Genomic DNA, 14,558 nt, shown 5'->3' with positions numbered 1-14,558 from the left:
TAATGTATGCCCAACCTGTTTGTTGATCCCTCCCACTATCTGTCCTCCTTAAGGAGGAGTCTACCTATGCAATATAAACTGTTTGGTTGCTGCCATTCGGGGTTTCATTCTCTAGTAACAGCTTACGTGCTGTTGGTAGACAAATGGGCCCGGACACAGCTATGCTTCCTCTCCTTGGCATACTCTGTCAATGAGACTGTGTTCGTGATCAATAAATACACCAGAAACCAGACCCAATGCGTCTTATTCAAACATCTCTCAGCACCGTGTTTGCCTCCGAAACGTACAATATGTACACTCTCAAAACAGCCCTATCAATACTACCAACCGTATTATACTAGCCTACAAAAGTACTGGCATCAAAATGTAGGCTACTTAAAGGAGTAGTTCACCCCCAAAATGACTTTTTTTCTATTGATTAGTCATGCCATGGAGAGTAGAGTTCAATAATATGTTTTGTTTTTTGTCACATTCCTAAGACAAAAATGTGATAACAATAAATTTACCCCCATTCGTTCCGGATGATCCGGAATCAACGGGGGTAAATTTACTCGAATCAAATTTTTGTCTTAGGAATGTGACAAAAACCAAAAAATATTATTGAACTCTACTCTCCATGGCGTGACTAATCAATAGAAAAAAAGACATTTTACCTCCTTTAAGGTACCAAAAGTAGAAATTAATCATTATGCAGTGTCTCATTTCAAGTTGTGAAATGTGTAAAAGATCTTTTGAAAATAGCAAATCTACAAGCTCACAATAGTTGTGAGTTAGTAGATCGTCTATTTTCAAATGGCCGAAATGTTTATAGGGTTGAAGTGGCCGGTATAGGTTTTGTATATGAATCTACAAAGTAACTAGTAATATTTGAATCATTTTTTTCAATTTGAATATTGGAAATTGGAAATGCTTAAGTAAAGTACAAATACCTCAAAACTGTACTTGGGTACAGTACTTAAGTAATTGTACTATGTTACTTAAAGGTTAAATGACATTCTGTTTTTACCAATCATAAAAGTCTTTGCCCTGGTCCTAAAAACATGTTTTAAAATGTTTAAACTTGAAAATCCACTCCATGGAGCCATGGTCTCTCTCTCTGTTTAGGTGTCATGAAAAACGGTCTGTCACCTGAAATACTCTATAATCACCACCAGGGGAGCCTCTCTCTCCCACTCAGCAGTTCTCAAACTGGTACCCAAAGTGGCCACTGGCCACACGCACGCACGCTCACACACACACACACACACACACACACACACACACACACACACACACACACACAGAGGTCCGCCCAGCTCCAACACAATGACCGAGAGATGCATGCTCGCAGACGCGATGCATGTGTTTCGCTGCTTTGCTTTGGTACAACAAGACACACTGTGACACACACACACACACACACACACACACACACACACACACATACACACACACACACACACACACACACACACACACACTGACACACAGAGGCTGAGCTGAGCCCTGACGAGGCACACACAAACAGCATCGAGAGTCGCGAGTGTTTTTTTCTTCCCCGGGACCGACGTTACCGCCCGGATCTCTGTGGTTACATCTGTACCCCCGCGGAGTTCAATTTAGACCGTACGCGGTAACGTTATAGCTCTGCTCCGCGCTGCAGAAACACTTCACGGTCCTTCTGTAGTTATTATAGTAACATATTTTGTCTAAATGCCTCCGTTTAGAGAACCACCTATTGCTTGTGTTATCATAGCGTTTTACTGTCTGCTCTCTGAGTCGCCGTGCCCGTGTGTGTGGAGGGAGGACAGGGCAGCGTGGAGTTATAGTCGGCTGCTCCACTAGTCTCGCGTAGCCAGACAACTATTCCACAATCTCTGAATGCTATATAGAGTCTGGAACAGCAGCTCCAGAACGGCGAGTATCGAAAACGGGCATTAAAGTTCAAAAATCTATATTTTAAAATGTCATTTCTGCTAAGCAGCAAGCTAAACATGCTTATATGATTTTTATTTATATAATGATAAATATTTGTGGGATGTGAGACGGAAGCGGAAGTGACGAGGGCTTCACTTCCGCTTTGACCGGGTACTCATCGTTCTTCTCTTGATGCGCCAGACTGTATGCTGGGAGCATTTGACCAAATCGCGGAGGCAACAGTCTGGCCACGCGAGACTACTGCTCCACGGTCCACGGAGCTCTGCCCCCGGGAGAAGTGCGCTGTCCTCGGGGACTCGGTGATGAGGAGGGAGGCGCTGCCCACGGACCCAGCCAGGGCGGAAAATACATAGCGATATATAGCGATTTTCATTATTTCACAAAAGCATAAACTGACTACTTGATATGAAGGATATTGATGTAAATAAGATATCCGAATGGGTAAATATATTTTATATGCCCATATTTACAATTAAAGGATAATATAATGTAAGAGGTCACTTCCTCAAAACTTGGGCTGTGGAGAAATACAGACAGGGACACTGGGAGAGGGGAGAGAGGCGAGAGAGGTGAATCGACTGACGACGTATGAGTCCAGTAGCCAATGAACTGCGCGTTTGAGACTCATTATGCAGAAACCAGCACAAACACACAGATAGCAGGAAAACCACTGCATGTCAAAAGTTGCGTTTTTTTTGGTGTAATTGAGGCCAGGAAACATTAAAAAAAGCATAAAAAACTCAAAATTTATTTTTGGATGTCACCACCCCTTTAACACCACTGATCATTTAATGGCTAGTTGCGACCGTCAGGGAGCAGTTTACTATGAAAATCTCCACTGGCCGCCCGTCGGTCGGTCGGTCGGTCGGTCACACGTCACACATCACACCTTTGCCCTGCTCATATCTCCGCATCAGTATATAGGGCTTGTTTGTTTATTGTATGACATCACGCCACATCATCAGCTGTGGACTCTGTGATGTCATCGTATCGCATCAGTATATAGGGCTTGTTTGTTTATTGTATGACATCACGCCACATCATCAGCTGTGGACTCTGTGATGTCATCGTATCTCCATATATGGCCATCTCCATATATGGAGATATAAGTCGTCCATGCCCAAGTATGGGCTGGTGAGGTCAGACTTTGTGTGATGCGTAGGTTATCTCCATATATGGAGATTCAACATTCCAGGCAATGCTCTCTTCCCTGGTGAGAATTGCCCCTTTATATAGGGCTTGTTTGTGTATTGTATGACATCACGCCACATCATCAGCTGTGGACTCTGTGATGTCATCGTATCTCCATATATGGCCATCTCCGTATATGGAGATATAAGTCGTCCATGCCCAAGTATGGGCTGGTGAGGTCAGACTTTGTGTGATGCGTAGGTTATCTCCATATATGGAGATTCAACATTCCAGGTGTAACTATGGCTACCCGTATGACGTGAGAGGTGGAGGTTGTGATATTTGTAGAGATAAGCGATCGCTTATCTCCCGATTAGGGAGTCTTACTGGTACATAGGCTACAGAGCACAACATATCAAGCAAGTGGACTTGTTCATGTAAAACACTACCACCAGTTCAACCAATTCAAAGCCAAGGACCCCAATGTAAACAGGCCTATTAGTAGACCCTGTGCTGTGTTTTTCCTATGCCAACTGGCAACTGCTAATAAAAGTATGCAATTGTCAATCAACATGACTGTAACATATCTGAGAGCTCCTTCCAGTGGCCAGACACTACACTGCTTCATTTTCAGTAGGGGTGTTAACTTATTGATGTAGATCATGTAACCAAGTATTCAAATACTACTACTACTACTAATAATAATAATTGAATAATAATTTATTCAAATAATCTATTAATAATTTATTGCTATTTTGGTCCTGTCATTAAAGGCGAAACATTTAAAAAATAAAACAGAAATGTGCTATAAAATGAAAACAGAACATTATAGGACTCTACACTGGCTCTGAGGTGGGAAACCTGCTCACAAAAGGAGTCAGGGAATAGACTCCCTGTAGACTCACAAATATAGCATTATCCATTTTCCAGGCATCTTAGGGACAGCAAGCGTGTATCAAATGGGGGACCGTACGTGGCACAAATGAACATGAGGGCCCTGGTTGTTGATGAGAATCACTGTCTTTGACAACGGTAGAAGCCAAACAGTTGGTGGTGTTACGACCTGGATCACAGGCCATAACAAAAAGGAAGAAGGCATATAATACAGCTTAGTTTAAAAGTGCCATGGGGAACATAGTTGGAGGGGGTACAGCATTGTGTAAACAGAGCTATGTCACATTGTGACATTTTATATATATACAGGGTATAAAGCTTTTGGAACAAATAGCATTATGTTTTCTCAAAATGCATTTAAGGTATCAGCTCTGTTTCATACTGTATATGTGCAGCAGGTCTAGATGTCAATCCATGGTTTGTAGTCCTTAGGGTGGTTGTGTTTCTAGCCTTCTTTTGTCGCAACAGTTCACAAATCTTGCTGCTGTGTTCACACATTGTTGTATTTCTTCCAGTATAGGTACAGGAGTTTTTCATCATGTCCAATGATGGGTTTTTAATCATTGGACAGTTTCTTTTATAATCACTTGCTTTTCAACGTGCACAGCACATCATTTTAATGAGGAATCTAAACAGCGGCAGGTATCGTTTCTGTCTCGATAGTTTCGCGACATTTGGTTGTCAGACAGGAAGGAACAGAAACGCACTTTGTGCTCTTTGGATACCTCTATAACCTATTATACAGCGTACACATCGAAAAGCAACACAGCAGAAAACAATGTTTGACATGATATATTCTATAATTTTCATAAAAATCTATCGTTCAGAAATAGTGTTTCTTCGTAAGCTGTCCAGCCGCCTCTCAGCCACCAATGTTATTTCCCAGAACTTCCCGTGTGAGTCAGTCTGCCGTCTGGAATCGCAGGGTAGAGAAAATGACGTCGTCGGCGTCCCTTAATCCTTTGTTCATTCCTTGCCCCCCCAGTTACAGGACCTGTGGAAAGACAGACAGCGGGATACCCAACTACACTGCAGGCGGCCAGGCTACAGGGCCTGTGACAGCGGGGAAGTAGAGCTCTTTGGTCAGCATCGACACGATAGAGGGCATCTGCCTCTTCTTTCTGTCGCTCGTTTCAAAGTCCAGCGCCACCGTCCCGCTGACTCTGGTCAAGATCTGCATCAGTGGCAGGACCGTACCGTGGGCGTTCAACGTCTTACACAACGTCTGCAAGAACCAGCCTCCAACATGTGGTGTCATCCATGACACGTATCCTGAGGAGTGACGAGATACAGCAATGATTAAAACGTTCTCATTTCAACGACCCCCCCTCCCCATTGCATTACATTCAATACTTTTTTTTTTAAATGGTCAAAACTGTTCTAAAATGGTAAAAGAAATGGCCGATCTACAAGGTCAAAACGGGCCGCAAGGCGTTGTGAGTTGTAGATAATCTGCCATTTATTTGTATTTTTTGTAAAAAGTCTAAACTAAAACGCCACCATATCAACATTGAGGTATTTGAAAATATGTTGATATAATTATATTATGATATTTGTTTTTGTCCACATGGGCCGAGCCTAGCCCACCATGCAGTTTAACTGCTAGCCTGGCATGAACAGACACATATCACTGTGTAGATATTAGTCTGGAATCTCTGTGTGGAACCTGCATTTCCAAGGTCTGAATAAATAAATAAAAAACGGCCAACATACTTGGCCCTGATTGGTCCCTCACTACTTTGGAGGAAGTGAAATCCAATCACAACTGAGCAGTGCCAGACCAAATCTGCAGGGCTTTTATTTATTTTGCAATTATTTTGCAATGACATAGTCGTCTGGTTTCCAGGCTAGTTACCTGGTGATGAGGAGTAAGCATACAGGAAGTCTGCCTCCAATGGAATCCTGCAATTTTCTGATTGGTCACTCCTGGCGTCTGTCTCGTCACAGTCTGTCTCAACGCCATCGTCCACATCTGAGCCTCGACATGCCTGGTGAAACACAGAGCAGCTGGTTAGGTTACATAACACAACATACTGTAACTAGGGTGACCATATATTCAGCCCCTCGAGGACCCTTAAATCAATGGGTATTTGTGTGGGACTCGGCCAAAACGGGACACATAACACAAAACGTTGTGTGTGTGTTATGTGTGTTTGTGCTTCTTAGCCTGTTTATTCCCCTTTTAATGCTGCCCCATTTGCAAGGAACATGCATTTGTGGGACGTGCCCATGAAAGGTTCTGCTGTTGCAAGTTTTGAGCTTCCTATCCCATGGCCACGTGCCCCCAGGTGTGTTACTGACCTGTATGAAGAAGAGTTTGGGTTTCCCCACCAGACTCCTACAGCGGTCTCCTCTGAACATCCCCGTCAGCTCTTTCAGCTCTACAGCTCTACTGTCTGTTCCATAGATCTTCCCCTCGTCTCCATGGGTCGACATCACGCACACAAAAGACGCACTGCGACTGTGGTCCTCCCGAGATACTGTAGTGTAGAGGATCAGAGGACAGACAGAGACAATGTTTACAGGTAGATGTGTGTGACCACTACAGACCTCTCTGTCCCAGGTTGACCCGTTTTGAACCTCATCTCTCCGAGTTGAGGTTGATAAATAAATGAGTAAAAGCAATAATATTATAAATACCATTGTATAGTAGGTCTCTCATCTGTGCCGCCGTCTGATCTTGTTCCACTTTGACTCTGTAGCCGAGCCGAGTGAAGGTCTTTGCTGCTGTCTCAGCATCCACGGCGATGCCTTTAAGACAAGGCGCACCTGTAGACACAAATGAAAATAACCATGATAAATGGTAAATGGTGCATTTATATAGTGCCTTTATTCAAGGCGCTTTACACAGATTGTGCATTACATTCACCCATTCACACACACACACATTCATACACCGATGGCGGAGGAAACCATGCAAGGTTCAGAGTCTTGCAAGGACACTAACTCTCTTGGGGGAGCCCGGGATCTAAATGGGAACACTTCGGGAACCCTCCCCCCCCAACACAGGCCAATTGCAATTGTGGTGGGAAGATATTTTACATTCTGGCAGAAGTGTCCATATTTGGACAAGATGGTGAAGCTACTATAATACACCTGTATCCTGATTATCGTGATTCTGATTCAGTTTCTTTGTATTTCAATAATCAGTGCTATTGAACACCCTTTACGTCTGCGTGTGGGTTTTACAAATATTCAATAAACGGAAAGTATTAAAAAGCCTCTGACCTCCTAAACTCCATGTGATCCTCAAACTGTTCTCTCTCTACTAATCAGTGATGGACATAAACAACTATGTCCACATTCACTGGTCAAAAACCTCCACTTGAGATGTAATTGGGTAAAATGTCCAAAATGAGCGACACCATGGCGAAAGCAGTTACAACACTAAATCTTGCACATCTCATAATAACACCATTGCCACGTCCATTCATGGCACATTCTATATTTTCTCCATACGGTGCAGTCCTACCTTGGAAGTTCTCGTTGTTGATGATGATGCAGGTGCCCATGCTGGGGTAGTCTATGTTGTAGCGGTAGGGGTCAGGGGTCACTGAGACAACCCCATCCTCTGTCCTATTGCTGCTGGCCTCGGGTTCTGGTAGCCTTTGGTAACCCCTGAATCTGCACACACACACACACACACACACACACACACACACACACACACACACACACATTGTATTTGCATTGCTAATTTTAACCTTTTTTGTCGCAATCAACCAACAGAGTGTGTGTGCGTGCGTGCGTGCGTGCGTGCGTGCGTGCGCGCGTGCGTGCGTGTGTGCGTGTGTGTGTAGCAGCCTATATACCTCCTTGAGGAGAATCGAAAAAATCCAAAGGGGGCATCGACAACATCAACATTGTTCCCGGTATCTGCTTCAAAGTCGGACATGATTTCCTATTGGTGCAAAGCGAAACACTGCAGATTGGGAGGAAGTCATAAACATGGCACCGGTCAGAAAACAAAACAGACAGGAACACTTTGAGGTTAAACTAAAACTAAGTGAATCAAATTATTTATTATTTATTTATTTCATCTCCTCTAGTTCATTCATGGGCAACTGGCGGCCACATGCAACCTCCACCTTCACTTAAAGGGCCACTTCACCTCTGGGACAACTAGATCTTATTTTATTGTTGTTTGGGACACAATCAACACAATCCTGAGTTATTTTTTGTATTCAATCTGTGTTTTGAGATATTTTAGTATTTCAGCTGTGCTAGTGATGCGTTTTGCATCATATGATGCAGCATGATGATGCGTTTTGCATCATATGATGCAGCATGATGATGCAAAATGCATCATATGATGCAAAACGCATCACTAGCACAGCTGAAATACTAAAATATCTCAAAACACAGATTGAATACAAAAAATAACTCAGGATTGTGTTGATTGTGTCCCAAACAACAATAAAATAAGATCTAGTTGTCCCAGAGGTGAAGTGGCCCTTTAATGTGGCACACACTGACGACAAATGCATTTTAAGGAGATAGCCTATTCTCCATGTCTCTCTCTCACACACACACACACACACACACACACACACACACACACACACACACACACACACACACACACACACACACACACACACACACACACACACACACACACACACACACACACACACACACACACATTAGCAGATTTACAACTAGCAATCACATGCAATGCAACAATGTTTGTCCACACACAAAGTTAAGAAACAGACATTGCAGGCATGCATCAATAGCAAAAAACCAAACCTACCGTTCTCAATTGAAGAAAGTGGAGAGAATGAGCCTTCTACAATACCTCTCTACATTTATAAAGCTTCCAGAGTTAAAGCATAGAACCAATCAGAGATGTGTAGGAGGGATACTGTGTGATTGACAGCACACAGTATCTGTCACTGGCATGACAGACAGACTGATACTGATACTGTATGACTGACAGGCAGCTTTTCCTCCATGCATTCACATTTAAAATATTGAATACTTCAATGTACTTTTACTGTACATTTACTTAAAGGAGTAGTTCACCTCCAAAATGATTATTTTCCTATTGATTACTCACCCCATGGAGACTTGAGTTCAATTTAAAGGAATGTATTTGTCGCATTCCTAAGACAATCATTTGATTTCAATAAATGTAACCCCATTGAACTCAAGTCTCGATGGTGTGAGTAATCAATAGGGGGAAAAAAATCATTTTGGGGGTGAACTACTCCTTTAAAGTAGCCTACTGCAGTGTTTCTCAACCTTTTTTCTGCATGGGCACACTTTTCATGTCCCAAGAATCCATGGGCACACCAACATAATACGGAGGTGTAAATAGAATTGACTTTTCTTTCTTTCTTTCTGAAGGTTTCTTCACTGTCGGGAAGAAACCTTGTATCTCCAAGTTTCAGTACGTTTCTTCGCAAAGTAAAGCCCTGCTTCATCATACAAGGCTGTCGCACAACAGTAGTAAAAACAGCCGATCTACAAGCACACAACGCCTCGCGGTGCGTTTTCACTAGTTTAAATCCTTTTTAAAATGATAAATACAATACTGGCTTTCAAGCAGTTTCAAGGGGCACACTTGACCCTTCTCAGGTGCACACCAAAGGTCCCCAGGCACAGTGGTTGAGAAACACTGGCCTACTGTACAATGTTGAGGTATTTGTACTTTACTGGAACATTTCCTTTTGCTTCCATCTGACCCCACTACATCTCGGATCCAAATATTGTACCTTTATTCCACTACATTTATTTGAAAACTTTAGGTTCTTGTTGACTTTTGTAGATATTGATTATTATCACAAACATACATTAACCACTTATATACATTTCGACCGTTCGAAAATAGCCGATCTACAAGCTCAACAAAGGGTCGCTATGCAACGCATTGTGGAATAGGACATTCTACCTAACGAGTACTTTTACTTTTGGTACTCTAAGTACATTCTGATATCAATACTTTTGTACTTTTACTCAAGGAAATTTTGGAATTCTACTTGTAAGGGCTGTCACACCGCACTTTTATTCTACCTATGAGTGTGGATTCTGCCAATCATTAAGATGGGAATGGAGCGTTCTTTCGCAGAAATCAGTAAATGGCAGCAAACTGCTCCATTCCCATTGAAATACATTGGCAGAATCCACTAGCCATACACCAGTTAGAATATTAGTTTGCACCGAGTGCCGCGCTGCGAGCTTGTAGATCTGCTATTTTTAAAAAAGTCGTAAAAATGTGTGCAAATCTTTGAATATTCCGGTATGTATTTTTAAAGCAAACGTTTGTAACTCAAATTTTGCTTCTGGGTGGTCCCTGGAATTAAATATTTTGAGATGGGGGGTCCGTGGCCAAATAAATATCAGTTTGGGGGTCCTTCACATGAACAAGTTTGAGAACCACTGACATAGTAGTCTCTCAAGAACAGACTAACTGAGCTCCAGTTAAGTGAGAAGGATCTTTTCTTTGACGATGGCTAGCCAGATTGCTGACATAGAAACATGGGTTTTTCAAATAGCCTTAGAAGGATTCAAAAGACACTTATAGAATCTAATGCCGCAGAATCGGTGCCGCGCTGTGAGCTTGTATATCTTCTATTTTTCAATAGTTAAAGCATAAAATAATGATACGCAATAATGTGTACCCGTTCTAAACGTAACAGGATTACGTAATCAGATTACAAAAAAACAGCTAACTTGTAAAATCTCAGGTTACATTTTAAAATGTGTAATCTGGATTACAGTAACGGATCTGAATGATGGGGGTTACATGCTGGATTACATTCTCCCCTTGCCCTCATCAATTTTACAAACAAGTTAACGCCAAACAATAAAATAATCAAGTCGAATCAGCGCAAAGTACTGCCACTTCGCTTAAGTAAAATTCTGTTGACCTTTTCCTCAATATTCTTGTCTAGTTATCAAATGGTAAAACTTGTTTTATTTAATTAAAGAGAGTTTTGCTAAAAAAAAAAGTTATCCAAAAGTAACTGAAAGTAACTAGTAGTTTACGTTACTGACTACATTTTCTTTGCAAGTAACTTGTAACTGTAGGGGATTCCTTTTTAAAAGTAACCCTTACAACCCAATGATACTTATACTTAAGGACGACTTCACCACTTTTCACCCTATCTTCATATAATTGGCCCTCACTATAACGTTCATGATAAAATAGCGTACATTTTTTCTACTCTGTCTGTGTCTCTGTGGGAAGTTCAGAAACCCATCATCCAGTGACATTATCGTTTGACAGATGTTTTTTAAACAATATTTTTTAAACAATATTTAGATTTTTATTATCGTGAGAACAATGGCTTCCACTTTAACATTGCAACCTTTCAGGAATAGAAAGCCTGCAGTTTCTATTAGCTTGGATTCTCCATCGATGATGTCACTGACTGGATGATGGGTTTCTGACCTGCCCACAGCCCTCCTCTGAGACACAGACCGAGAAGAAGTAGTAAAAGAAGCCCCCACCCTTGCCGTGTTCAAAGCCTCCCTCAAAACCCACCTTTTCAGACTTGCTTTCCCTACCTAACTTTACTCCACCCTCCCTTCAGTTTTTAATTTTATTCTTTGTGTGCCCCTGCTAATGTACTTTTTAGATTTTATCCTTTTAACTTTGTTCTAATAAAGTTGTTTTTATTTTGTTTTGTAAAGCAACTTTGATTACCTTGAAAAGCGCTATATAAGTTCGATGTGTTATAGAAGAAAACTGTGCTATTTTATCATGAACATGAATTAGGATGAATTATATGAAGGTAGGTTGAAAAGTGGTGGTTTAATACAAAATGGGAAAGTTATTATTCTACTAGCCGGAGCCAGTGTAGAGTCCTATGATGTTCTTTTTTCATTTTATTACGTGTTTGTTTACTTTTTTTTTTTTACTTTCTCCTTTAATGACATGCCCAAAATAGCAATCAATTATTAATAGATTATTTTATTAAATTGTTAGTATTATCATTTTAATACTTTGTTATATCAATAAGTTCTATTAACTTGTGCACTCCTACAGCATTTGAAGCAATGATGTCACATTGATTGATTGACGATTGAAGAACTTTATTAGCAGTTTGCATGGGAAAAGCTCAGCCCAGGACAGTATACAGTTCAGATTCAAATTCTACTAGTAGGATTTAAACCCAAGAAAGCACAGAGACTTGTTTACCTTGGGGCCCTTTTGTGCTAAATTGAGTTATAAAAGCTATATGGCTGTTTCTGAGGCAGCAGTTTGAGATGCCACGCTGGGGCTGAAGTTGGAAAGTAAACAGCATTCAGGCTAGTTTTGAAGGAAACCAGACTTTCACATCTTTTAATGGAGGGTGGAAGGGAATTCCACTTATGATAGCAGAGTATCAGTAGAATAGGAATTTTCATGGTCACTCCCTCTACTATGGATTTGTTGCGACCGTAGGTCGCACTTACTATCAAAACCGAGAGTTATGCATATAACTATGGTTCTATGAATACCGGATAACCGCCAGAGGGCGGTGTATGAACACCGTGGATAAACATCACACGCTTGCGCAGAGGTCGAATTCTAATAACAACATAGTCACTCGTGACCCTGTGTGCACGTACACTGCCTACATAGGCATGACACACACAAGGAACATCCTCCTGAAAATCTTTTCGTCGGGATTCCGAGTGACAGACACCTCTGGCGGTTATCCGGTATTCATAGAACCATAGTTATATGCATAACTCTCGTTCTATTTCATACCTCCTAACCGCCAGAGGGCGGTGTATGAACACCGTGGATAACGCATATCAACATGGTCACGAGGAACCTGCACTCACCAACCATCAGTTGCAGGTCGAGGAGGCCGACAACACAGCCATCTGGACCAGTCGAGGAGCAGCAACATTCACCCGGTAGAAGCGGGCGAACGTAGAGGGGGAAGCCCATGTTGCCGCCTCACAGATATCCATCAGTGGCACCCCCTTCAGTGCCGCCCAGGAGGTGGACACCTTCCTGGTGGAATGGCACCTCACTGGAGGAGCCGGCAGCCCCTTCCGCTCATAAGCCTGCAAAACGGCATCAATGATCCAGTGAGCAAGACGTTGCTTGGACAGAGCATGTCCCTTCCTGTGCCCTCCATAGCAGAGGAAGAGAGCATCCGACTTCCGAAATGCCATCGTGCTGTCAATGTACTGCCTCAGGGCCCGAATGGGACACAATCGCACATCATGACTCGACCCCTCCGCCCCTGGGTGCGCAGCATAAGCTGTCAGAGTGACAGGCTGGTTGACGTGAAAGGCTGAAATCCTTTTCGGCAGGAAAGAGGGGTTGGGCCACATGGTAACCCCAGAGCCATCCGAGGACCACCTCTAACAGTCCATAGCGACAGATAGGGCATGGAGTTCCCCTACTCGCTTGGCAGACGTGATGGCAAGGAGAAAGGCGGTTTTAGCAGACAGCCACTTGAGACCAGCCTGCTCCAGCGGCTCAAACGGCGGAGAACATAAGGCTTCCAGGACCATAGGCAAGTCCCACGAGGGCACTCTAGCCACGTGCGGGGGGTGCAATCTGAGCACTGCCTTCAGAAATCGACTGACCAGCGGATGAGACCCCAGCGTCCGACCGTCCACCAGCACATGCCGAGCTGAGATGGCAGCAACATACACCTTCATAGTAGAGGACGAGAGCCCCTTGACCAGCAACGTCTGAAGATACCGTAGCAGTCTCTGCACAGAGCACCTGACCGGATCCTCGTGTTGAGACTCGCACCACTTGCAGAACAGCTTCCACCTGTTTGCATAAAGCGCTCTTGTGGAGGGCGCATGAGCGTTGAGCAGGGTCTGGACAACTGCCTCATCGCAGGACTCTAGCAGAGACCCTGGCCCCTCAGGGGCCAGACATGGAGCTGAAGGCGATCTGGCTGGGGATGCCAAATGCGGCCCTGCACCTGTGACAGGAGATCCTGCCTCGACGGGAGGGGCCAAGGCGTTCCAATGAGAAGCCGCCTGATCATGGGGAACCAGATCCTCCCTGGCCAGTAAGGAGCCACCAGCAGCACTGTGTGACTGCCTGTGGCTATCCTGTGAAGTGTCAGCGTGAGCATGGGCAAAGGAGGGAACGCATATAAGAGGCCTGGCGGCCATGGGTGAGCGAACGCGTCCTGTCCCAATGGACAGGCTGGATCCGACAGGGAGAACCACTGCTGGCAGTGCGTTGACTCGCTTGAGGCAAAGAGATCCACCTCTGCCTTGCCGTACTTTTCCCAGATCCGTTGGACCACGGCCGGGTTCAATCTCCACTCCCCCGGTGGAGGATCCTGACGGGACAGCAAATCCGCTGCCTGGTTGCAGACTCCCGGTAGGTGCACTGCCCGGAGACTGCGAAGGCGAGGAAAAGCCCACTTGAGGAGCCTCTGGGCCTCCAGCAGACACTCCTTGGATCTGATGCCACCCTGATGGTTCACGTGGTACACCGTTGCTACGTTGTCCGACTTGACAAGGACATGCCTCCCCTCCAAGGCAGGAAGGAAGTATTTGAGGGCCAAGTACACTGCCCGGAGTTCCAGCACATTTATGTGTAGTCGCCTCTCCTGAGGGCCCCAGCACCCTCTGACTGCCCTGTGCTCCCATAAGGCTCCCCAGCCTGACAGGGAAGCGTCCGTCACCACCAACTC

The 14,558-nt window shown here is 43.8% G+C and overlaps 1 protein-coding gene across 1 annotated transcript; it reads right to left on the bottom strand.

The window, feature by feature from the left end:
• Positions 1 to 4,966: 4,966 nt before the first annotated feature.
• LOC308302268 (caspase-3-like) lies at positions 4,967 to 7,454 on the bottom strand (the record flags this gene model as incomplete). Its single annotated transcript, XM_080746527.1, has 5 exons — positions 4,967 to 5,214; positions 5,798 to 5,930; positions 6,244 to 6,422; positions 6,583 to 6,711; positions 7,415 to 7,454. The coding sequence occupies 5 exons, from the start codon at positions 7,452 to 7,454 to the stop codon at positions 4,967 to 4,969; spliced, it is 729 nt and encodes a 242-aa protein (XP_080602653.1).
• Between the last annotated feature and the right edge of the window lie 7,104 nt (positions 7,455 to 14,558).

Source organism: Nannobrachium achirus (genome assembly GCF_963921795.1).
Source record: "Nannobrachium achirus genome assembly, chromosome: 17".
In the NCBI taxonomy this organism is placed as follows: domain Eukaryota; kingdom Metazoa; phylum Chordata; class Actinopteri; order Myctophiformes; family Myctophidae; genus Nannobrachium; species Nannobrachium achirus.
The sequence above is the reverse complement of the archived record's forward strand: the minus strand, read 5'-3'. Positions and strand labels throughout refer to the sequence as shown.